General features: G+C 38.5%; 1 protein-coding gene across 2 annotated transcripts; it reads right to left on the bottom strand.

Annotated features, from left to right (window-relative positions):
- Positions 1–1,549: 1,549 nt before the first annotated feature.
- Positions 1,550–8,420, bottom strand: ccnd1 (cyclin D1). 2 transcript variants are annotated; one of them, XM_058782764.1, is made up of 5 exons: positions 7,966–8,420; positions 6,370–6,585; positions 5,841–6,000; positions 4,277–4,425; positions 1,550–4,191 (listed from the first exon to the last, which is right to left on the bottom strand). In XM_058782764.1, exons 1-5 carry the CDS (start codon positions 8,161–8,163, stop codon positions 4,036–4,038), a joined length of 879 nt encoding a protein of 292 aa, XP_058638747.1. In that variant the 5' UTR covers positions 8,164–8,420; the 3' UTR covers positions 1,550–4,035. The 2 variants fall into 2 exon arrangements, with proteins under 2 accessions (XP_058638747.1, XP_058638748.1); XM_058782765.1 differs by lacking the exon at positions 7,966–8,420 and adding an exon at positions 7,431–7,940.
- Between the last annotated feature and the right edge of the window lie 15,267 nt (positions 8,421–23,687).

The following is a 23,687-nucleotide window of genomic DNA, read 5'->3' as shown; positions in this document are numbered from 1 at the left end:
CAAACCTTCGAAAGGTAGCACTTTAGCCTTTGGAACAGTGTGTATGAGGGGAGCAATGTTGCTCCTTCCTCTGAAACCGCAGACACTAAGATGCCAAAAGCCAAAGACACAGTATTATCTCAAACCTCAGTCAGTAGCGAAGGTGCGTGAAATAGTCCGAGTTCTTTCTTTCTTGCAGTCTCCTGACTGATGCCTGCTGGCCTGTCTGCAGTGTGTTTCAAAACAGAACATCAAAGACTGTCTGTTGGGGATGCCAGATAATACTTTGACAATAAACGAAGGGTATCACCTGCTTGATACATGAGAGAACAGCGTTTATTTACTCAACAGACCAATCCTTTCTCACCTCAGCAAGGTTCAACATCCACTTCCTCTGAAAATGTTATTATTTTCAGAATCTGCTGTACACATCAGACATATCTTCAGTTTCCTGCTTAATTAATACTTAGTGAATCTAAAGGTTTTTAAGCAAAAACAAGAACAACCTGTTATCAGCTGCTCTTTTTTTGGAGGCGTGTGACACGAAGATGGCCTTACTAAGCAATTACTGATGCATTTCATATTTAAGCATTTAATTTTATAGTTTTACATGTGCCGTAGGTGAATTCAAATAAATTGAGCAACTGTAATATTCAGGATTTCTTGTGTACGCATTTTCCCATGCATTTTTAATTCAGAAAATGATTCGTTCACGTCTGTCTAATAAAATAACAACATATTATGACTTAAAAGGATAGACACTGAAAGTATGTAATTGTATTGATACAAAAACATTTTCAAAAATATGTGTTTTACAGGTTTGAAATATGACAATTTTTTGTAACATTTTGTAAGCACAATAAAAATACAAATCACGCAAGACAAGTGGTTTTTGAAGCTCAAGTTTTATTCTAGTTAACCTCATGTCTAAGATGGGTCAGCAAGATTGTGCATTTCAGACCAGTGACCGGTTTGTGAACAATAAAACAAAACAAAAATCAAACCATGACATTGTATTTTAGGATCAACAAATTTTGATCCGTGGGAATGAATACCATATTGAACTAAAAGACACTACAGGTTTGTTTACAACAGAATCGAGACGAAAGGCCAAGCTTTTATGGTGTGGGGATGGGAGGATGCAGTCAATCATTTCTCGGTTTCCCCTAAACACATTCAAGAGAAAAGCTCGGGACCTCCGCAGTCTCTTTTCCTCGATTGCATGTCAGTCTCTTGGTGTGTGTATCAGTATACATGCTAGTTTTCATCATTCAGTTGTATTTTCGTTTCCACCTTGAGGTAAAATAGATTCCTGATACTACAGAGGATAATATATCTGTGTCCCCTGGGTCCTGAATCACCTCTTCCATCATTCCTAGCTTATCGCCGCATCTCTTTCAGCAAATCATTTCTAGACTCAATGCAAACATATAGCAGCACCATGTCAAAGGCTAAAGGGAGTGAACCAACCAACCAAGTAAAGCATCCCACGAGCACTGAACATATGGATCTTTACAAGGATACAAATTTCATGGGTTTATGCAAAAAAGAAGATGAAGGGAAACACCACTGCTGATTGTAGCTGCGTCGCATTTATTAAGACAACGACTTGATGTGGACATGCCAGGTCTCTTGTATTCAGAACAAGACAGGCAGCCACTTATACATGAATATCTGCACTGTGTTAAATTACTACAAGACAAAACTATGGCTTTGTAAGTACACATGGCAGTATAACGTGTCATTTTTCAAATAAAAGCTTCATAAACTCATCAAGATGGGCTAGAAGAGGCTTAAGTGGGTATATAGTCTCCTTTAATGAAACAAGCTAAAAAAAACTCAAAAGAGTTTATGGCACCAATTCCATTCCATGTGCTTTCTACTCGCTCGCATCAGGACCCAGTAGGATGATGATTAACATGATCATTTGCATTTTACAACAGGACTAACAGGCACGGTATAAACCAAAAACAATAAAATAAAATAAAATAAAATAAAATAAAATAACATAAAAATAGCACTAAAGAAAAATCCCAGACTAAATCAATGCTAAATCACGACTGTAGTTTGAGGTATTGTGGGTATAACAGGAACATTTGACTATTTTTTCATCTGCTTTTTTGTTGTTTTTTGTTTTTTTGTCTCTTTTTTTTGTTTGTTTCTTTGTTTTGGGAGTAGCATAGCGTAGAAATCACATTAACAAAAATTGATCACATAAAAAAAAAAAAAAAAAAAAAAAAAAAAAAAAACTACCAAAAGAACCAAAGTTGTCAATAATATCATAATTTTCTATGAGAAAATTAAAACCTATTACATGGCATTGTATTGACATTTCATATAAACAAAACCAAAAATAGCAGCAAAACAAGACAAGAGAAAGAAGCATGTCTTTTTCTTTTTTGTTGTTTTCCATTTGAAAGTTTCATACTTGCTGGAAATCCCTCCATAGCAGCTAAATATGAGGAGTGTCTTCTCCCAGGTTCTCCTCTTAAGTTATTCCTCACGGTACAAACGTCTCAGTTCTGCTTTAACTCTTTGATGTCCAGCCATCACCCTTTTTTGCCTCCCTCTACCATCTCTACCATCTCTCCTCCTCATCTTCCTCCCCTTCCAGAGATCCACAAGACAAACTGACATCTCTGGGTTTGTGCAAAATCTACTTGAAGCCACAACTTTTGTTTTAACAATAACTAGACCAGAGTACATCAACTCGGAAAAATACTTTAACTATGGTGTCACGAGTTAGCAACTAGCGGGTCATTAAACATACTTCAAACATAGGTACACTTGGGCATTCGCGCATACTGGCCATAAGAGGGGAACTGAAAAAATAAATAGTTCTTAATCTTTGATTTAACATCGTAGTGTTTCTACCCCTCTACATGCGTTCTGTTGGATCGCACTTTAAACGTTCCCTAGCATCCGTCCGTTCTGTCGGAAGGATCGCGTAGCTGCGAGCAAATATCTTCTCAGTGTCCCCCTCTTCTACTTTCTCTAACAGACCACTAACACCATAGATAAAGAGACCTGCTCCATCCTCCATTCCATGTTTTCCCCCCATTGTTTTAACAACTGTGGATTTCTTACTTTCTTTTTCTTTTTTTTCTCTAAAAGTCAGCCTTAAACGACGGACTGAAAGTGCTTTTTTTCTTTTTTAAATGGAATGGTTTTAGATAATACATGAATCTAAAAAAAAAAAAAATAAGCAGACTGTGGACTGCAAGCTTAGCCGGGGAGCAGGTACAATATAAGCTTATTGTGTCATGGCAGTGATGACGATATACATTATTAATGGCAGTGAAGGCAACGGTTTGAAGAAATGTATCCATCTGGCCTCAAGTTAGAACCTCAGCCCCTGGCAATCCACAGCCCTCTAGTTCATAACAAAAATACATGCGTAAAAAATATACTACGGTTACATAAACCATTTTGGAAGAGAAGAGAATCTTGTTAGGGAATCTGTCTAGGAATTATAATAAAGTGACTAAAGGCATAGCAAGCGGGGATATATTTACACGGCTAGGCTGCAGAAAAAGCAGGGAGCACTCGTAGCAAGTGTAACAAGGTACTATCTATGAGAGAAAGAAATCGCAGATACAAATACCGTCTCTTCTCTTTCAAAAATAGGTTCTGACACACTTGAAATAAAAATACCCAGCGTTGTCTTTTCACGACAAGTCAGGGCAAGTCACAACTACTGTTGTCGTTTATACAATTTTAAAATCCTAGATAGCCTATATCGTTTTTCGCTTGTTTTATTTTTGACTTAGGACATAGAGGGGGGCCGAAGGACAGAATTGAGATTTCCATTCATTCCCTGTCCTCCACTGGTGGTCCTGGCCAGCGATAGCCCAATGGTCAAAACCACAGGGGATGCTGCTCAGCAGTCAACGGTTTGGGCGCGCTGAGGGGCAAGTTGTCGAGGTATTGGTCGGATGGTGGGGTGCAGGTGTGAGCCTGTTTTCCATTTGTCCCATGAAGCCTTTGGCCAAAGCCCATACCCAACAGAAACAAAGACGAAGAGATTCATCGCACACAAGATGAATAGCGATCCGTTCAGATATTAATGTCTCTGACGTCTGTGGGAGTGCAAGAGAGGTCCACGTCCTCCTCCACTCTTTTGGTCTCTGTGGAGATGTTGTGCTGCTGAGCTTGTCTGAGACTAGATTCCAGCAGGGACTCGATCTGTTCCTGACACGATCGCAGACAGTCCTTTGGAGAGAAACAGGGAGATTAGCAACAATGACAACGACATATTGGGTCTTCTGGAGTGATATACGGAAGGTGGAACACTTACAGGGTCGCTTCTGATGACTTGTGAGAGGAAGTTGGTGAGGTTCTGGGACGAGAGGCAACTGTCGCTGCTTTTGAGGTACAACCCCTGCACTGCTGCTGCAACGCTGCCGGCCGCAATCATGGATGGAGGGCTTGCGATGAAGTTGACATCTGAAAATAACAAACGTACTGTGGTTGGAACTCAGGAAATTCTCAAAAAAGCCACCAAAATGTAAGTGGCCCAAAGAGTAAGAGGAATAAAATGGGCAATACTGGATAAGAAGCTATGGTTGGGATTGAGCTCATAATGAAGCATAGCATGACTAAACTATAATGAGAGCAGGGTTGGTAGGGGACAGTCCGTGACATTTGGGGCCCGACACCATTCTGCGGCAGGGCTCAGAGCCTTTGGGGGGAGGCAGAGGACTTTGCTGTAGGTCCTGGGCAAGCTACCCCCTACTGCAGCCTTCTCATTCCCAAAACGTCCCATAAATCATGCCTCTATGCGCACGTTAATGCCAAAAGTGCATAGAAAGCTTAGGGTTTTCAAGATATTACCATCTCCTACTTCATAAAACACAACTTGCTCAAAATGGCTCCGGTGCGTTTATAACCTGAACGGCCTCTCACACAGACAATAAGCAGAGCTTATAAATCAATGCCGCCTCTTTCCCTTATACTCTCACTTTGCGCTTCGCCCACACATGGCGAACAGAGAAATACAACTGCCTTTCTTATAGGAAGTCATCTAGCATTGCTAGCTCAGAGACGAGAGGGCAATTGTCAAGACAAATTGAGCATAAAGGCACGGGAGCCTTCACCCCAGCCCATTCATTTCATTCACCAGCGCCCACCCCCTTCCCAGTATCCATCCAACCACACTCTCCCTGGCTGAGATCCCAGGCTACTTCCCAAAGAAATGCAGGTCATAAACATAAAAGGGGAGCGAGCTGCGGTGATACCCACCATGTAAATGGAGGGACAAAAAGAGTGGGGAATATACCAGAGTAGTTCCTTCCTGAAGCATTACTGGCTTATTCTAGCAGGTGATAAACTGACTGCTGTAGGTTGCGCGACAATGATGTGTTTGGGCAAAAAAAGTGGATTTGCAGCCTAACATCTGAGCATATGCTCTCAATCAAAGAAACCTGGACATCAAGACGTCTAGACATGGGAAAATATCAGGTTACAAAGCTCTTTTCACAAGAAAAATGTCAGAAAACAGCTTCCTCTTTTCGCTTCACATGCGCTGTGTGCATAGCAGTGGTGTCGTGAAGCAGGCAGGGCTTCTCAGGAGCCGTGGTGCAGTCACAGCAATCACCACAAAAGGAAACAGACTTCCTCTCTCTTGCAGAGGCTCACACTGGTTTACAATAACTGCGAGTGAGGAATTAGGACAAGCGAGATGGCTCTTTCCATTGCAATAAAGAAGTCCGCCTGATAGCAAAGTACTGGGTGAGGGTAAGGGGAGGTTCTTCAATGCATGTTCATAACAAAGCGCTCAATACTTTTGCTTGGTCGGCAATATTTATACTAAGGCAAATTCTCTTTCATGAATAAAACTGAACACAAACAGTTAAACATACCTGTTGCACAGAGGGCCACAAACGTCTGGGCGTGCTTGCGTAGTATCTGCTTGGAGCTCTGATGTATAGGCAGTTTGGCGAGGAAATGTTCAATGAAATCATGTGGTGTCACTGAGGCCAGATCCCACTTCAGTTTATTTAGCGCCAGCAGTTCCATTTGCTGCGAGGGAGATATAAAAAGGCCCAAGTTTACATAAAGGTGCATTTTCCATCTACGATTTTACACTCTTTGACCGCTAGATGGCGATGTCGATTAATTGCACAGTCAAGCAAGGCCTATATTCAATTAGCGGACACATAAAAAGTACAAAGAAGTTTGTAACATGCGCATTTAGGCTATATTTATGTCTGAGGGGTGACTTTACATTTGCAGACCAATCCAATTATCTGGTTAAGATTTTTAATCCAAGACATTCACGTACACATCTTTGAGCAAAATTACGTTACTTGCATGACTTTAATTGACTTAAGTTATGTAATATAAGAAAACAGTATCAAGCTGTATAATTATGAAGTGTTGAATAATTACCAATAATTCGCTGGGACGGACGGAGTTGTCCGTGTATATGCACAACTTCTCTGCTGTTAGTGGCACAGTTTCTTTCATCTTAGAGGCCAAAAACATACAAGTTGCTCCTAACAGCTGTAATCTGGTCTTTTTGGTGGGCTCGACAGATAAAAATCTGTCCAGGTAGTTCATAGCCAGCGGAAAAACTTCCTCTTCGCATTTCTGTTCTTCACAGACCTTTCAAGAAAAGAAAGTACACATAATAAAGCAAATATATCGAATAATTGGCTGCTTTCCCCCCGTAAATATGCGGTAAGAATCGAAAGAAACCAATATTTTGGTGCACATGAATTAAATAAATTAAGTGAACAATTTTTTTTTTTTTTTTTTTTTTTGCTATGCTTTCATCTTATGGAGTTACCCCACGTGTTTAGCATCTGCTGAGTCGTGCATTTGCTCTAGAAAGGGTTAAGTTAGAAAAGAGACTTTTGCTAACGCTAAAAAGAGTACTTAATCAGTTAGTTAATACGAATCTAAAGTATTGGAGAAAGTATAAATATTGCAATTTGCTGCTGATGCTAGCGGTCGTTGCTTTCCGAAGCAAAAAGGTGGCGTCCAAGCTAGGTTCAGGAAACAATTTTCTAGTTCGTCATCTTTTCAAAAAATATTTAAAAATATACGAAAATTGTTTCGCTCGACTTAAAACACATGTAAATGATGGGTAACGCATGCTTTATTGGATAAAAGCAAAATCTTTCGAATTCAATGACAAAAACGATGCGAAATGAATTGAATTCTAAAGCCCCAACATACAAAGAGAAGCATGCGACATTTGCGAGAAGCGGGTGTTTCAAAAATTAATATAAATTATTCCAAAGCATTAAATCTAATGTTAAACATCTGTAAATCCAAATCATTCGATTGGAAATATAATCCGACCGTTTATATTACGATATTGAATTTAGAAATTAAAAAAATATTATATTTTTAGACCGTCGTGCAGGAGGTGAATGGCAAACTGAAACAAAACTTTTAAGATACAAATATTACGGTTTCTTGCAAAAATAAGGTTTGAATTATACCTGTGATTTAAAGGACAACTAGTAAACGCCTTTACGCAAGTGATGTCAATAATGTTTCCATCTTAGAATTTAGAGATATAAAAAACTTAAGCAAACGACAACAAAGATGGCGTATAATAGGCTACTGGCACGAGTGAGAATGCATACGTGTACATTGGTATTAAATTGAAATAAAATCTAAATTCATTTATAGTTTCTTTAGATTAATAAGAAACGAAACACACGAATGGGGAAAAATAGTCGATTTAAATAAAAATGCGATAGCGGAAACCACCGAAAACGTCCCAGGTCTAGGATTGATATTACTTTCGTAATAAAACATTATTTTTACGCAAAAAAAATCACCAGTAATAATCGGACAGCATATTTCCATGTGATAGTTCTGGGATGGATAACAATGCTGGAGAACTCAAGTTACATTTAAACATATTTACATTTATTAAACAGTTCTTGGGGTCCAAAGAGCAAGAGCAGAATCATCATGAGGCAAACTTGTGTAGCTAATACAAATAGACAACTATTATCCAAAACAAACCTCGAGCATCCATGTGGCGACGATTTTCCTCATTTTAGGGACAATTTCTTTCTGAACACACTTGAAATAATTTGGTGATGGAAGATAGTTTTCCTCTGCTTTGAGCATTGTCTGTAAAACGCGGTCATTCAACAGGTTGCTATCTTGGTAAGCTCTTCTAATGGTATCCACTTCACAGCAAAACAACTGGTGTTCCATGTCTTAAGCGGTGCCCGAGGTTTAGCAGTGACAAAAAGTAAGAAAACTGGATCTCGTGTCGGACACTGGTCCCGTGGATGCTTTGCTGCCTCTGCTGAACCCTCTAAAACTCTCGCTGCAGCTCCGCTTGACAAAACTCCCCTATGACGTGACTGTTGTTAAGGGAAGATCAAAGCAGCAGCGAGCCTGTGAGAGAGCGAGAGGCTGTCTGCTCAGGGCGGAGGATCAATCTTAAAGAACTATCTTCTCTCGAGCTTGGGCTCCTTTCTTTAGCAGTATGGAAATAGGAGGTCCTATGCCGGGTGACGAGTGACCAAGGAGAATCGGTGGGGGGTAGGCTGGGGTGGGGGTGCGAGGGGGCAGGCTGCTAGTGTTGTGGGTATCGGGGGTGGAAAGACGGGGTAAAAGGGTCTGAAGATGTGTATTGGTGAAGTAGTATTGGTAGGGGGCGGTATAATAGCCCAAATCAAGGTGCCCTGCACTGTAGCATTGAGAAACTCAGTTGCGCTCAGGACCCAAAGTTTTATTCATGTCAAATTCAAAGTCTATGTTAACAACAGTTTTCTGCGGAGACACCTTTTTTTTTAGGTTTTTTAAACTCTTTATGACTGTACTAGCCTATAGCACGATCACTTTATGAAGTTTGATATTAGAGGCATTTATATATAAACTCGAATGTGGTTTCCGTATATATGAGACAAATGTGTGGTCTGGGGTGGGAAAAAAAAGCAAGTTTTTTGGGTTACCCTAAAAGGAGGAAGCAAAAATTATCCTAAACCAATGAACGAGAACTCCTGTTGCCAGGCAGAACTGCGGCATAGCTTTCATCTGAAAACTCCTCGTGCAGATGAATAATGTCGATTTTGTAAAACTTTAAGAAATCTCACGAGAGGTTATTCCACTTGCCATCCTAACTTAATAACCAAATATAGCTCCTGAAGTTTCAATAAAATGTTTATGTCAGTAGGCTATTATTTCAGAAAATATTGAAAAATGTCATTACACCTTTTAGAATCGTGAATAAACAGTGTTCCTCATTTTAAAGAGGACTGGCTTTGTCTGTGGAGTTTAGACAGACCATCTGCACATAGCGTTAACAACATAAATTGCTTGATAGAGTTTGATCAAATAGGGGCGCTCTCACTTTAAAGACCTCACTGCCACACTGCTGTAGCTTCAGGATGAATCGAAGCTTTAGAAATTCCACACATTCCACTTTCAGTACCGTAAAACAAGTAATATTGTTGTCCCAAAAAGTTAGGAGTTGAGAGAGGAGCTAGCAAAAATAAAGGAACAAGTTCTTCATATTACACCGTTTTCTTTTTTCTTTCTTTTTCTTTCTTTTTCTTTTTTTAAATCCAGGCCTAATTAGCTATTTTATATAATACAGATAGCCTACAGTATATCACCGACATACTATATCAATTATTTTTAATACAAGTAAACATTAGTTCACTTTGTGCTCTTTGAGATCAAATTCTACATAGACCTTAAGCTATAACTATTATATTTTTAGAATTAAGACTAATTTATCTGTCCATGTCCAGAACATGCGTCCGAGTGGAAAAATAAACGTAGGCTAATACATAGGCTACATTGTATGTTTATACGTATTTAAAACATTGTAATATTTTCCAAGAAAAAATAAATAAAATAAATAAAATAAATAAAGTAAAGAACCTGTTATCACACAATCATTTTCTAAAAACTATTTTAAATCACCCTTTTCCCCCCTGACAAGACGTCTGAGATCGACCTATCAATAACAAACTGTCAGAAGTTGTTTCAGGTAAGTTTCGAACCTAACCTATTGTAAGACAGTGATAATTACTGATAGCTTTCTTGGGCTACAAAGTGTTGCTAACAATGAATGACCGACCATGTGAGTTTTTACTTGTACTTCTATTATCATAAATACGGCAGAAAGAGTAGGAAGTTGTAGTGCTGCGGTCCAATCGGAAATCGCTCTCTTCTGTCTGCAGACAGTGCATGTACATTTCAAGTTCGATTTCACTCTTAAAAACAAGATAACAAAATATTAACAAGTAGCTATCTGAATTGATAAGATGTTTATTGTGGATTACTGATGCAGTTTTTAAGGTATTGCAAGTGACTGAAACTATCACAATCCATTTGAACCTGACAGCATTAACACAACATTTTTTCACACACACACTTGTTTCACTATCCTTGTGGGGACATTCATAGGCGTAATGGTTTTTATAGTGTACTTACTGTATGTGCTATTGCCCTACACCTAAACCTACCCCTTACAGGAGATTTTCTGCATTTTTAGATTTTCAAAAAACTTAATTATGTGTGATTTATTAGCTTGTTTGTCCGTGGGGACCTCAATTTAGGTCCCCACTGTGACATGAGTCCCCATGAGTCTGTGTGTATTCAGGTTTAAGTCCCCACCTGAATAGAACAAGAAGTACACACACACACACACACACACACACGTCTGGTTTGTTATCCTTGTGGGGACTCTCCATAGACGTAATGCTTTTTCTACTGTACAGACCGTATATTCTATTGCCCTACACCTAAACCTACCCCTTACAGGAAACTTTCTACATTTTAGATTTTCAAAAACTTAATTATGTGTGATTTATTAGCTTGTTTGTCTGTGGGGACCTCAATTTAGGTCCCCACTGTGACATGAGTCCCCATGAGTCTGTGTGTATTCAGGTTTAAGTCCCCACCTGAATAGAACAAGAAGTACACACACACACACACACGTCTGGTTTGTTATCCTTGTGGGGACTCTCCATAGACGTAATGCTTTTTCTACTGTACAGACCGTATATTCTATTGCCCTACACCTAAACCTACCCCTTACAGGAAACTTTCTACATTTTTAGATTTTCAAAAAACTTCATTCTGTGTGATTTATTAGCTTGTTTACCCGTGGGGACCTCAATTTAGGTCCCCACCGTGACACGAGTCCCCATGAGTCTGTGTGTATTCGGGTTTAAGTCCCCACCTGAATAGAAAAACAGACACACACACACACACACACACACACACACACACACACAGACAGACAGACAGAGATTACATTTTTGTGGCACAGTTAATCTACACATATAAGGATTTCCTCAACAAACAACTGGATTTAAAAGTATAACAAAAGAGCTGAGTTTTTTTTTTTTTTTTCCCATCGGCTAATGTTCAGGTGGAGTCTTAAGCACATTACCCATTAGGGAGGTTTAAGGTGAATGTGGATGCCTGCGTATGAATGTAGGGATGAGGGCACAATGAATAACTCTTTCTGGCTACCTAGAGGTCAACGACTCAGTCCTGGTGAGCACTGAGATTAAGAAACAAAAGTAGCGGGACAAAGGCCTATCCTTTTTCAAGGATTCAAACAGGGTGTCGGTCTAATTGCCAATGAGTGTCCATCACCTCCCCCAACTCAAGATAATTTCTACCTTTACCTGTGCAGTTATACCTTCCATTTGTCATCCACTGTATTATGTCTATAATGTCAATGGCACATATACTGTATCATGCACATATGCAGTTTGTTTGTTTAAACATAGCACTGGATGCCTTAATTTAAATCACAAAGAAAATTAATTTAATTTAATTTAATTTATTTTTCTTAATAATATAGTTTGAGAGAGCTGGACATCTGTCCACTGCAACAAAAGACAGAGGTATCTGAGATGTAGATTGTGCATCACCATACTGTAACAACAGTGAAAATTTATTACATCAGTGGTCACTTTTTTGGAATTTAAGGGTTTTGATTGAACCCTTAAAGTATCCTATTATTGGCTGTATTCAGTTACAATAAAACATAATTTTACTTTAATAAAACCTGGTTCATTTAGATGCTACCACATAAAGCACATGCTTTAAATTACCTGACAAAACAATTTTTTTTTTTTACAGTGCATGAGTCATTTAGTATGTATGTTGTTTTATATTTAACAGTTACTTTCTGCTTTAACATTTATATAGAATTAGGAGTAAAAGTCAAAAGTAATCTGCCACGGTGGTTTAGAAGTAACATCAAACCATGAAAGGTAAAAATGACTTCATTCATTATGTTAGAGCAGCCTGCAGTAAATCAGCAATAAATTGTTGTGCTAGTATAGCTACCGTAATGCTCAGTTGCTAGCGCAGAGCTAACGGCTATCCTAATGAGCAGATTGCTGGTCATCAATCACTTGAGGTAATCCCTCCACCTATCACTTTTACCTGCAGGCTCTCTCCTCTTCTGTAGTCTTCCTCTTTCTTACTGAATATTACCACTCATTAAGTCCTGGCTATTTGTCCTGTGCCCTCAGGTGTACAAGTACTGATCTTGTCCATCCTGTTGCACACAATAGACTGATAATCTCTAGCTCTTGGGATGGGATGCTTGCTAGGACACAATTCAGTTCAGGTTCTTTCATTAGCCATGTCTATAGGAACAAAAATAATCAGTTGAAATTGAAAAGTCTTCATGTAAGATACTCTATCAATACGATCCGAATGAAATATTGATCAGACTGAAACTCCAATCAATAGCAAAAATGTAAGCATGCAAACGGTTCAATGCTATCTTCTCAGTCGGATTCAAAAATACCTTGCGCACATGATGTGATGTTTATGTTTACCAGGGTACTTTTATAATAATATCTCCGATAAGTTTTACTTCTTGCGAACATATTTAAGTCTTATGAACTGGTGACTGGAGGAGACTGAATATTTACAAAATATTTGCACTGCACATGTGCTGGCGTTTTGTTCAAAATATAAAATGCACATGCAAACTAAAATGTGACAAAAATCGGATTGCAAAAAAAGGGTTCAGTTAGAATCTGAAATCAAATTGGATTCATTCAGACTGATGAAAAGTAGTGAATGTAAACATACCTAGTGTGATCTCAAATGGCACAACAGCTTGGAATGTAATTATTGAGAATTTACAATGTCGTAAAATAGAGCAGGACAGGACTTCATGATGAAAGGCCTGATGAAAAGTCATGATGTCTCAGCCTTGATAAAATCTTTATAATGGAAAAACAACTACACTGGTATGGTACAGCGCCATATAACAGGGATCCAAGATGAATGAGTATCTTAACTGCATTTTTTCAGGTACATTCTGAGACAGCGATGTCCATGCATTGCAAAAAAGTTTATGCAACAACTTTTGAGATGTAAGCAAAAAAGTACTTCCAAGGCCCAACAGTGTGTCCTTTCACAGCTGATTTCTGATTCAGGGAAAAGGAAGGATGAAGCGTTCCCCTTTTTTTCTGCAAAATAAGCATGATGATATAATCTAAAGATTCCCTGTTTAGTTCTGCTATCATTTCACACCACTTCCGTAATGCTCGTCTGCACATTTTTGAGCAGAACTAAAAGTATAAAAAACTCCAAGTGGAGTCCTGCGGCCTCTCTGCCCCCAAAACCTCTTTGTTGACGGGATCCAGTCCAATCCCAAAGCCAGTGCACTCTCACCCAGTGGCTACCTTTTATTCCACTAATGCTGATGAAGATGAATGTGTTGCCAAATGGAAGCAAATGGATTTCCCAAGAACCATGCAGGAGGCAGAGCAGCATGCAGGTCCATCACCCTCAAAAGAGAAAATAGAAATTTGAAACCCTTTTCACACTCCTTCATGTTTTACTGGCATTTAATTGCATTGTACACAATATTGATTTTTGAGGATCTGATATGATATAGAATAAATGGATTTTAGCAGATGATTTGGGAGTGTTATGTAACTCTCCAAATGTCTTAAAACATTTCTGTGTTCAGTATTCTGGTCCTCTTAACAAAGACAGTCTGTGAAGATGATAAGGAGGTCCATGGACCCTTAGTCCTTGGAGATATAGCAATTCACATACATAGAGGAAGCATTATCCCGTGCCCATTATATGACACCAGAAGTATCTGTTAGTTCAAGGGGCAAGTCTTGTACTACATACAGTAACACTGCATTACATTGGCTACATCAAGTGAGGAATGCATGCTAGCATATATGCATAATTGTATGACTTAAGTCTGTAATTTGCTGTGTTGACAGGGGCACACAGGGTCACCTTGCACTGCAGAGAAGCCTTGTTCTTCAGTGACCAGATCACAGACAATGCACCGTCTTCTAGTGCAAATGCTTGCCCATGAGATTAGGATTTGTGAGCCTCTTCAAAGAATTCCTGATTTGCTAAAGCAGTACTTTGCTTTAGCCCATTTATCTTACATTTCTATATTTAAGAATGCTAATAACTGTGTATTTGCAGATCACATAGGCACATAATAATAATATGTTTTATTTTTATAGCGCCTTTCAAGAACCCAAGGATGCTTCACAAAATAATACAAGCAACTGGCAAACAAAATACAGCAGACAATCAGAGGGGACATTCAGACAAACAAGTGTTTACAACAAATAACTACAGATAATTAATATCAAGAGGTCATGCAATCAGTTGATGAACATCAGTTATGTCAAGAAGGTGGTCATGTAACATACAAACAAAAGTTGGAAAACAGAGACACAGGGAGGTAAATACGCTATTCACAGAACAAAGTGAAAAGATGAGTTTTAAGGATGAGGAGGCAGCACGAATGTTATGGGGCACATACATAAATCTAATCTCACTTACAAACATGGTTGAAATAGTTATGATATTTGTAAAAGTTTTAGTAGAATGTGCATGAAACATTTTTATTTTTTTGTGGTCAAAACAATGACTTGGAATCGTTTCACTTGAGTATTGGATAATTCAAATAATCTGAGTGATTGAAATTATGACTCCCCGGCTTTGGGTATTATACAGGCCTGCAAGCAAATATATTTTCATTTGTCCCCAAAGTCTGACCTCTGATCTAACCTCTTTCGTTGAGTTGGGGGAGGTCACTGTCACACTAAGTCCATCTTCAGCTTTGAAGTCTTGACTCCTCTTCATATCTTTGATATGTGCTAAAAAAGAACCATAACAGACAAAGTATAGGGGGGTTCTTTTGCACCCTCAAAATCCTCCCCACCCACTTCCAAGAAAACCCATCAAAAGGAGAGGAAAGATCGAGCAAGAGAAAAAAAAAATGTTCCCCACTGAAAAGGACCCTTTTCTGAAGGCAGGGTGGCACTACAATAGCCCATGAAAAGATGGATAGAGTGATTGTCCTGTTTAGTGATCCGCAAACGGAGAGAAACAGGGTTCCGCCGCAGTGCAGGGGTGGCCTGCGTCAGGCCTTCACACTTATTGAAGCCAAGAGCATTGAGAAGAGGAAAAAACCCTACGGATAATAGAGGTTCTTGGAAGAGACGGCACAGCAGCAGAAGGACTGGCCGCTGAGGGCCATGTGAAGACCAAACGTAGTGGACAAAACTCAACCACTTCCTTTTCCTCTGAAAATTTAGGACATGCATTTAATTTCACATCACAGTCGAGTTTTATTTTACAAATTATTCAGGGATGTTGACTTGAATAACTTTTTGTTATATATTTGTTATGTTTCACACACAAAAGCAACTTTTCTGTAGCATTCCTGTAGCTCAAACAATACAGCATGGTGCTAAGAACATGGTACGATTCTCAAGGAAAATATAAACAGATATCTGTCTATAGATAGATATATAGATAAAAGAAATACATAGTCTTAAGACCCCCTAACCTTTTGTTAGTGGGGTTGAAGCCTTAATTAGGAGGTCAGACGGCCCAAAATTCGCACCCTGAACATGGACGCTGTATTTTCCCCTACCATAACCCCCCAACACATGCACACATGCAAACTAAACACTCACACAGAGGCACACAGACCATATTTACACATGTGCTAAAGGGGATCAATGTTGGCTGATTGATCAGGCAGGCCCATTCTCCCAGTCAGGGTTGCCACCGTTCACTTTCTTCTAGGAATGTTGTTTACGTTGTCACCTCCGAAAGGGCCAGATGGAGAATTAGAACATTCAAAGCCAATTAGAATGGAGGAATGGAACCATCCATCTTGTTTTCCAGTCACTCTGACAATGCCATGGTGGTCTTAAATGGAAATCCCATTTGCATTTGGAGTTTTCAGTGTATTGCAATTTGTTAAATATTGTTGCCATGCTGGGCATGATAGTATATTCTGACATTAATGTGAAACAGACATGATGTGTTGTCAACAGATCTGAATCCCTTTATTAGAGCCAAATAGTCGTGTTCCCAATCCATCCATCAAAAGATTTCAATCTGTCAATCAGAATATGATAATTATGATCGTTGTTTTCTAGTGGTGTGTGAGAGAATTGTGAATTCCTCCTTCTCCATCTCCATCTAGTTCAAAACTATAATACTTGTCCGGGAATTTTCAGTCTGGAGTCACAAATTTAACAGATAGAACATATGCAAATTTTGTATACATATGTGACCCTGGACCGCAAAACCAGTCTTAACTAGCACAGGTATATTTGTTGCAATAGCCAACGATACATTGTATGGGTCAAAATGATCGATTTTTCTTTTATGCCAAAAATCATTAGGATATTAAGTAAAGATCATGTTCCATGAAGATATTTTGTAAATCTCCTACCGTAAATATATCAAAACTTACTTTTTTGATTAGTGATATCCTTCATTTGGACAACTTTAAAGGCAATTTTCTCAATATTTAGATTTTTTTGCAACCCTCAGATTCCAGATATTCAAATAGTTGTATCTCGGCCAAATATTGTCCTATATTGACACTGTAATTTATGTACACTATAAAAAAAAAAATTAAAAAAGTTGAGCCAACTTAAAATTTTAAGGCAATCAGCTTCAGTAGATTTTTGAGTTTTCTCAACTTATTTTTGTGGGAGATACTCAAATATTTGTTGTATAAACTTAAAACGACAAGTTGAGAAAACTCAAAAATCTGCTGAAGCTGGTTGCCTTAAAATTTTAAGTTGGCTCAACTTTTTTTTTTTTTACAGTGTAAGTGAGGATAGCAAAATAAAGTAAAACGTGACATAGTATACCCAAAAGTTCTTAATACAGTGGACTACCAGTAATATTGATAAAAATTTGGGACCAAAAATTGTGTTTTTTCTTCAGTTGCTAATGTGACCTTTTTACACCACAGTCTGAACAAAATGAAGCATTGCTTGGTAATTGGTTGACCTAAATTGGTATTATCTAATTGTGTACTTAAATTTAACAGCTGACAGCTATTCAACCTAATTCATTTGTGAGACAGTCTAACAGAATGGCATATCAAGATAAATTTGTTCTGACACAGTTTAACTCTAAGTTCTTGTCATATTTTATTACCATTTTCTAAACTATAGCGAATAAACTGTGATAATGTGAGAAATGTTGAAGGTGTCTGAATAAATTTTGGTTTGACAGTAGTTCAACATTAGAAGGCAAGTTGATGAGCGACACCGGTCTGCTTGGCTCTTGATTCTGAATTCTCGCACTGCTCTCTCTCTCTCTCTCTCTCTCTCTGACAGCCTCTGGACGCTGGTTCTCTGCTCATTTGCTTCTGAATGCCCTCGTAACCCTCTTTTTTCCTGTCTTGAGGTAGACATACAAAGAGCACTCGCATTCTGTCACACACACACATACACACACACAATATGAGCATGCTGGGAGAGGGGGCTGGAGAGCGTTATCACCTGCTCCTTCTCCCAACAGCCATTTGAATGTCCTGCTCAAAGGCTGTCAGTGTGCCCCAGGTGACCTGATAAATCTTCATAGCTCTCTGTCTGCGCCCCCGATATTCAAGTGCTTTGCCGTCTCCAGACTGTATTAACATACATCACTCCATTCAATCTTTGACTTTGGAAGGAAGAAAATATGCATTATTCCATAAACACATTTCCCAAATGCATAGTTAGCCAACAATGGTCACAAGTTCCATCATTACCAACACAGTTCAAGGATTTGGTGTTTCCCGTATCCATGTTCCAAAGAACATTTACAAAAGAAAAAAAATTGTGTGTTTGGAACTATAGCTCTTGACCTGTGGTTTGAAACATAGTTTCTTGTTAGTATGACGTGTGGACAAATAGATTATCCACTTGAACAAAATAAGCAAGTTAGCATGTCGTACAATCTATATCTTTCATGCAATATGTATACTAATTTCATTCTAATTTTAGTTTGAATATTAGAATTTTTGAAGAGTGTGCATGTGTGTACTTGCTCTAGTACCACAGGGAACTCTTGAGTGACGTAAGGAAACCAAAACAAAAATAGTGAAGCAGTCCTCAGATGCCATGTTTGTAATTTAGAACAATAATCTGACATTAATTTGATCTCGATTCATTAGCAGAGGTTATCACTCCACCATCTGCTTGAAATCATTAACATCAGTTCTAACCAATGTGGTTTGAACAACGGATGTGCAACAAAGTTCCTGCATTTTCTGGAAACAGTCATGATTAGCTAGTCTGTTTCTCCAACAATGCATCGTACTATGGTAGTTAAGCAGCAAGTTACGTCATTGTTCAGGAAACGCTCCCTGATCGATTATAGAGTCTTGTAGATTACAAAAAATAAAAAATGTTTTAGACCTCATTGACTTTCATTGGCCAAAACATTTTCTTTTGTGTTCCGCAGAAGAAAGTAGTAAGTCTTAAAGGTCTCGTACAACATGAGGGTGAATATATAGTAGAATTTTAGTTTTTGTGAACTATCCTTGAACCATATAACTTTTTATACATAATATTAATGATTTTCACACTGGTTGACGAAGACCCCAGATCTTGAGCACACTGCCCGCCGTGTGAGAGATTATCTTCAGCTGGACTCGGGCTGCTTCAAATGAAATACAGACCTCTTTCAGTAGAATTCATTTAGAGCATTGGTTTGACTGTGTTGCTCAGGAAATGCAATACCACCAGCGTGCCTCAGGCATAACGAAAGCAAGAGAGGAAGAAACAGTGCGTTCAGTGCAAGCTTTTGTTTGACCCGTCATAAAAATGTTGATGCGGTTGTGGCACGTTCCAAGCAGCTCATTTGCATAATTTTGCATGCGCTTTGCCTTGGCCACCTAAAGAAGGCAGACTGTTCCTTGATAGCTTCTAAATGTTATAATAACCTATAATAACCTGGAAAAGCACCGCGAATCCTGTTGTAAAGAAAAAAAGCTTTGGGGCAAGATGAAACAGTGCCAGTATGAATTTAAACAAATAATACACCATATTCTTTTTTTTAAAAAGGAAGCTTGCTAAGTATGGAGAACATTCACCATGTTATGTTTTTTTTTTTTTTACACAAAGCATAAAAAACAGGGAAAGGAGCTTGTTTACTTTGCTTACGTGAGTCATATGTCAAATACAGGTGCTCTTGATAAGAATGAAGAGCGGCTAATGTACATTATGACTCACAGACCTGCCTTCTAACTGTAGTAGAAGATCTATGCAGGATGCTCCAATTTGGTGCGACCGTTTTAAATCTACACCTGAGGCTGTGGCTTAAACTATTGGTTTAAGCACCAAGATTCACAGCTCAGCGGCTTGCTTTATTTACCTTCTGCCTGTTGTGTTAAACACCTGTCTTCCAACGGAAGTCTTTGTTTGCCGTCGGCCCCTGAACGTGCGAGAGCAAATGACTAATTGCACGGTTTTACTCTGCTCGCAAACTGTAGACTCTATCTTGAAATTGCATTATCAGTGGGTGGGAATGCAGAATGTGTGTGTTTTTTGCAATACAACTCTATAATAGTTAGCTGTGGCAGTACAGTGTGAGTTATGTAATGAAAAGGTCTGACAGCTGTAAACTGGGACTCTCTCGCAGGCATTGAGATGTGGGTATTGTTTGTCATGGGAATGTGCATATTTATATTCACTCCAAGCAGGCATGGGCCTCATCTCCTCCATCTCGGATAATGACACAGTCCCTCACTGTGCTCCTCCTGTGATGTGCCCTTTATGAGCCATAACAGGGCATGAAGGTTTGATCTTTCTCTTTCTTCCTCTGAGGCTCCTTTCTGGATCTTTTTCTGCCGATCAGTTCCCACTCTTGTCTTTTTGAGCATGTTCAAGAATGTCAGAAGCACACCGGACAGGCTCATTATCTTCCCCCTCATTTTGCGATTGTTGCGCAGCCATTGGAGAGCGATCTCGTGGTTCCCTCTGTTCACGGGGACGTAATCGCATTTGAACTCCCGCCTGGGTCAGTGACAAAATGCAACGCACACACACAAAGCAGAAGAGGGATGCGTGCCGCTAATCAGGTTAGCGTAGTTCACGCAGTTGCGGCCCACAGGATGCTGGGACTGCGGCAGATGAGTGCTGCTGCGCTGCGGGGTTTCCATCATCCGCCGTTCCATCCCTTTTTATGCCCCGTAATAATGCCCACAATGTGTTTATTAAGAAGACAACACAGGACGGCCTCATCGCCAGTAATCTCAATTATGGTAATAATCTCAGGATACTGACAAACACTTTTTGTATTCCCCTCTTGAAAGTAAATCATCCTCGACAACTAGACGCTAATGGAATTTGTATCAAAGAAACATCCTTCCCTAGAAAACAGACAACTCCAATGGGATCTCATTAGTATTCGTAGGTATTTGTACGTAAAGTTCAGCACATTGGAATTCTTGCACTCTAGTATGTTTTTTTGAAACATAATATCAATATATCTGTCACATGTAGACGTACAAATGTTTTTTTGGACTTCATATGCTCAAAAAATGATTTATTTTGAAACAATTTTCACAAATAACTACAAAGAAATGGCAAGTAACACATTGAATTAAACATGAATTTTTGAAGGGTAACACCTTGAATTAGGAAACACTAATTACTATTAACTAGTTGCTTTTTAGCGTGCATATTACCAGCATATTGACTGTTTATTAGTACATATAAAGCACATATTAATGTGTTATTACACATGACCAAAATCTAGATCCCTTAACTCTACCATATACCTAAACATAAATACTACTATCTTACTTACTACTATCTGAACTTGTATTTTCTTGTAAAATGCACTCTAATAATGTTTAAGAAACATATCTTTTTTTTTACAGTGTTAGAAATGAAACAATAAAACACAATAATCAAAACAATAGTGACAGCACACAAACATTATTATTTCTCTGTAATAAATTTTATTATATTTCAAGCTTGTTAAGCTTTGACGGTCACTGAACTCAGCCATACAAAAAGGCAGATAATTTTACTTAATTAATCCCATCTGGTTTTCACATTAATACATCTACCATTAAAAAGATCTTTCTCAGACAAAGTTTGTCCATCATTAATAGATAAATGAGAGCCCCAATATAGGAGTGTATCTTAATATTGAAAAAAAAAAAAAAAAAACTGGTCAAGAGTTACATGTCTGTGAAATTGTCAGTCATTACCAACCCTCTAACATGTGGTAAAAATCCTATTATCTTCAAAATATTTCTTTTAGGACATGATTACATGTTTGGTTAGGGGAGTGGGAGTGTGGGAGTGTTAGTTAGGACTTCTAACTGGTATTAAACCCTTATACATATTAATTATTCAAGTCTAAAGCCAGAGAATGTGACCTTTGGCTGTGAATCGCTCAAACTTTCTCTAAGGAGCTTTTAAAGCCCACCCCAGTGCAGTGATCTAAAGATGCATTCCAGGGCCAGTTCCTCTCCCATAAACCCTCAGAAACTCTCCATATTCCCCACTTAAATAAAATATCTTTATTTTGAATTTATCAGCTCCAGTGCAAATAGACTCTCCCTCAGAAAGTTGCATTTCTCTGATCATCTTAACATCTGCCTACTCTTCTTGCTGCATGAGTCTGAGATCACCCATTTGTTATGTAGAGCGGCTGATGTCATTCATGGTTTGGTTGGGTGAAAATTGGGGACCCTCATCAAAGTGAAATGCTTGTTTGTTTGTATTCCTTTGGCCTTCCTAATTGGAACTGTTGTCACCCAGTGAGAACCCTTATTTGCATTTACATATGGACTCTGTGACTGTAAACAGACAGCAGAAAAGGATGTGCAAACCAGCGGCGCCAGATTTCAGGGTTTTGTTGACATTATCATGCAGTTGGTGTGATTAAGGTGAGAATGGCTGGGCAAGCCTTCCTTCATTTACATTTCATCCATGTAATGTGTCAATTGCCTCCCTGTGTAGAAATTCCAATCAGGATGAGCCATTAGGCAATAGTTTGAATGAAGTATAATTCAGCGATTATGTGCTTGTAATTAGCAAAAGCTTTTGAATTTTATACGAATAAGGGTCAATGAAAAAAAAATAAAAAATCAGTGCAAAACATATTTTCCATACACTTGTCATGTTCTGGAAACTGCACCACAAAGCATCTTACAACTTGAACTAACCTTGCATTGTCATAAAAATGTCAAAGTATTTGTTTTTTTTCAGACCCTTATTGACTTTAATACACAGTCATGAGGGTCTGCACTCTCTATTATGATATAGTTTTTTTCTTCTACATATTAGCTGCACCAGATGATTTTGAGTTTTTGAAGCAGATTGTGATGCATATTAAAAGCAGATATACATGTTTGATATATATTTATTGATTGATTGATTGGCTGATTGAAAAAGTAATAAATTATTATTCCAAATAATAAATATTTCTTTCAAAGGATTACGTTCTTTTAAATTAAAGCTTTTTTTCATTGTATCTTGACATTTTTGTTTTTTAAAATTAACTCTGATCCCTTTTTTGAGGCATAATTTAAAATTAAAACATTGTAAGTTGTAACATTGTAAGTCATGAATTGCATTTGTAATTTAGTTTTGAAGAAAAAAAGAGCATCACGTAATTGATGTACAATCCATATCTTTTGGCCTCCAGACTGCATTCATGTGTATAGTCTGCAGTGTTTTAATTTAGTGCCTACAACAGTGTGTGAACATACTTTGCTTGATTGATGGATGCTTCAAGAGAAGTTGTGGCATGTTGTACTGGTTGGCTTTCTCGGGTTCAACCTGTGTCAAAGGGTTCTGGTGTACAAAGAGCGTTGACTTCAGTGACTTTTATAGTCCATTCTGAGAGACATTTACAATGTTGAGCACCACAGAGCAGCAGCAGTTAAAGCCATCACAGTCCGAGTGAGGACACCCCCCTCACGGCTTTCAACCTCCAACACAAACGTCTCTGGGAACAAGAATGAGAAACATTTGGGAGAAAAAACATGAATGGATTTAGCAGTTTCTGACCATTTTGCACCCTTCTCCATTTGTTCCACCAGCATGAGAGATCACCATCGTCCGGTGAGAGGAAAACTATGTTAAACTTTTCTAGTATGATCCTGCAGCTCAACGTGTCTGGTTCAGTTTCATCTGGCCATTACTTGGTGGTGCTTATATAATATTGAAGTCCATTAGTCCAATGTCAAAATAACTAGACAGTTGACTGAATTAGGAAGTGAGTGTTTATTTACAGATTGTGTTATAGACTAAAATTGATCCAAAGCCTCAGATAAAAGAGGAATTCTTGGGAAGCTCTCGCTCATTCCAGTAAAGATACTGGCACTACCACCAACAAGAGGAGTTGTAGTTAAAAGCTAAAACTACAAGCAAACAAATTTGAGAGTGATGGACAGCTGAAATATTATTCCTCCTTGATAACAGGTATAGATATTA

The sequence above is a fragment of the Onychostoma macrolepis genome, chromosome 07, assembly GCF_012432095.1.
Source record: "Onychostoma macrolepis isolate SWU-2019 chromosome 07, ASM1243209v1, whole genome shotgun sequence".
Taxonomy (NCBI): Eukaryota; Metazoa; Chordata; class Actinopteri; order Cypriniformes; family Cyprinidae; genus Onychostoma; species Onychostoma macrolepis.
The sequence above is the reverse complement of the archived record's forward strand: the minus strand, read 5'-3'. Positions and strand labels throughout refer to the sequence as shown.

What these genes read in the sequence shown, in the direction of transcription:
- ccnd1 (XM_058782764.1), bottom strand. Translation starts at nt 8,163, where the DNA reads ATGGAACACCAGTTGTTTTGCTGTGAAGTGGATACCATTAGAAGAGCT. An exon ending in TCCGTCCCAGCGAATTATTG is followed by an intron (nt 6,001 to 6,369) that starts GTAATTATTCAA and finishes TCTCCCTCGCAG; the next exon opens with CAAATGGAACTGCTGGCGCT. An exon ending in TGTGGCCCTCTGTGCAACAG is followed by an intron (nt 4,426 to 5,840) that starts GTATGTTTAACT and finishes TGTTATTTTCAG; the next exon opens with ATGTCAACTTCATCGCAAGC.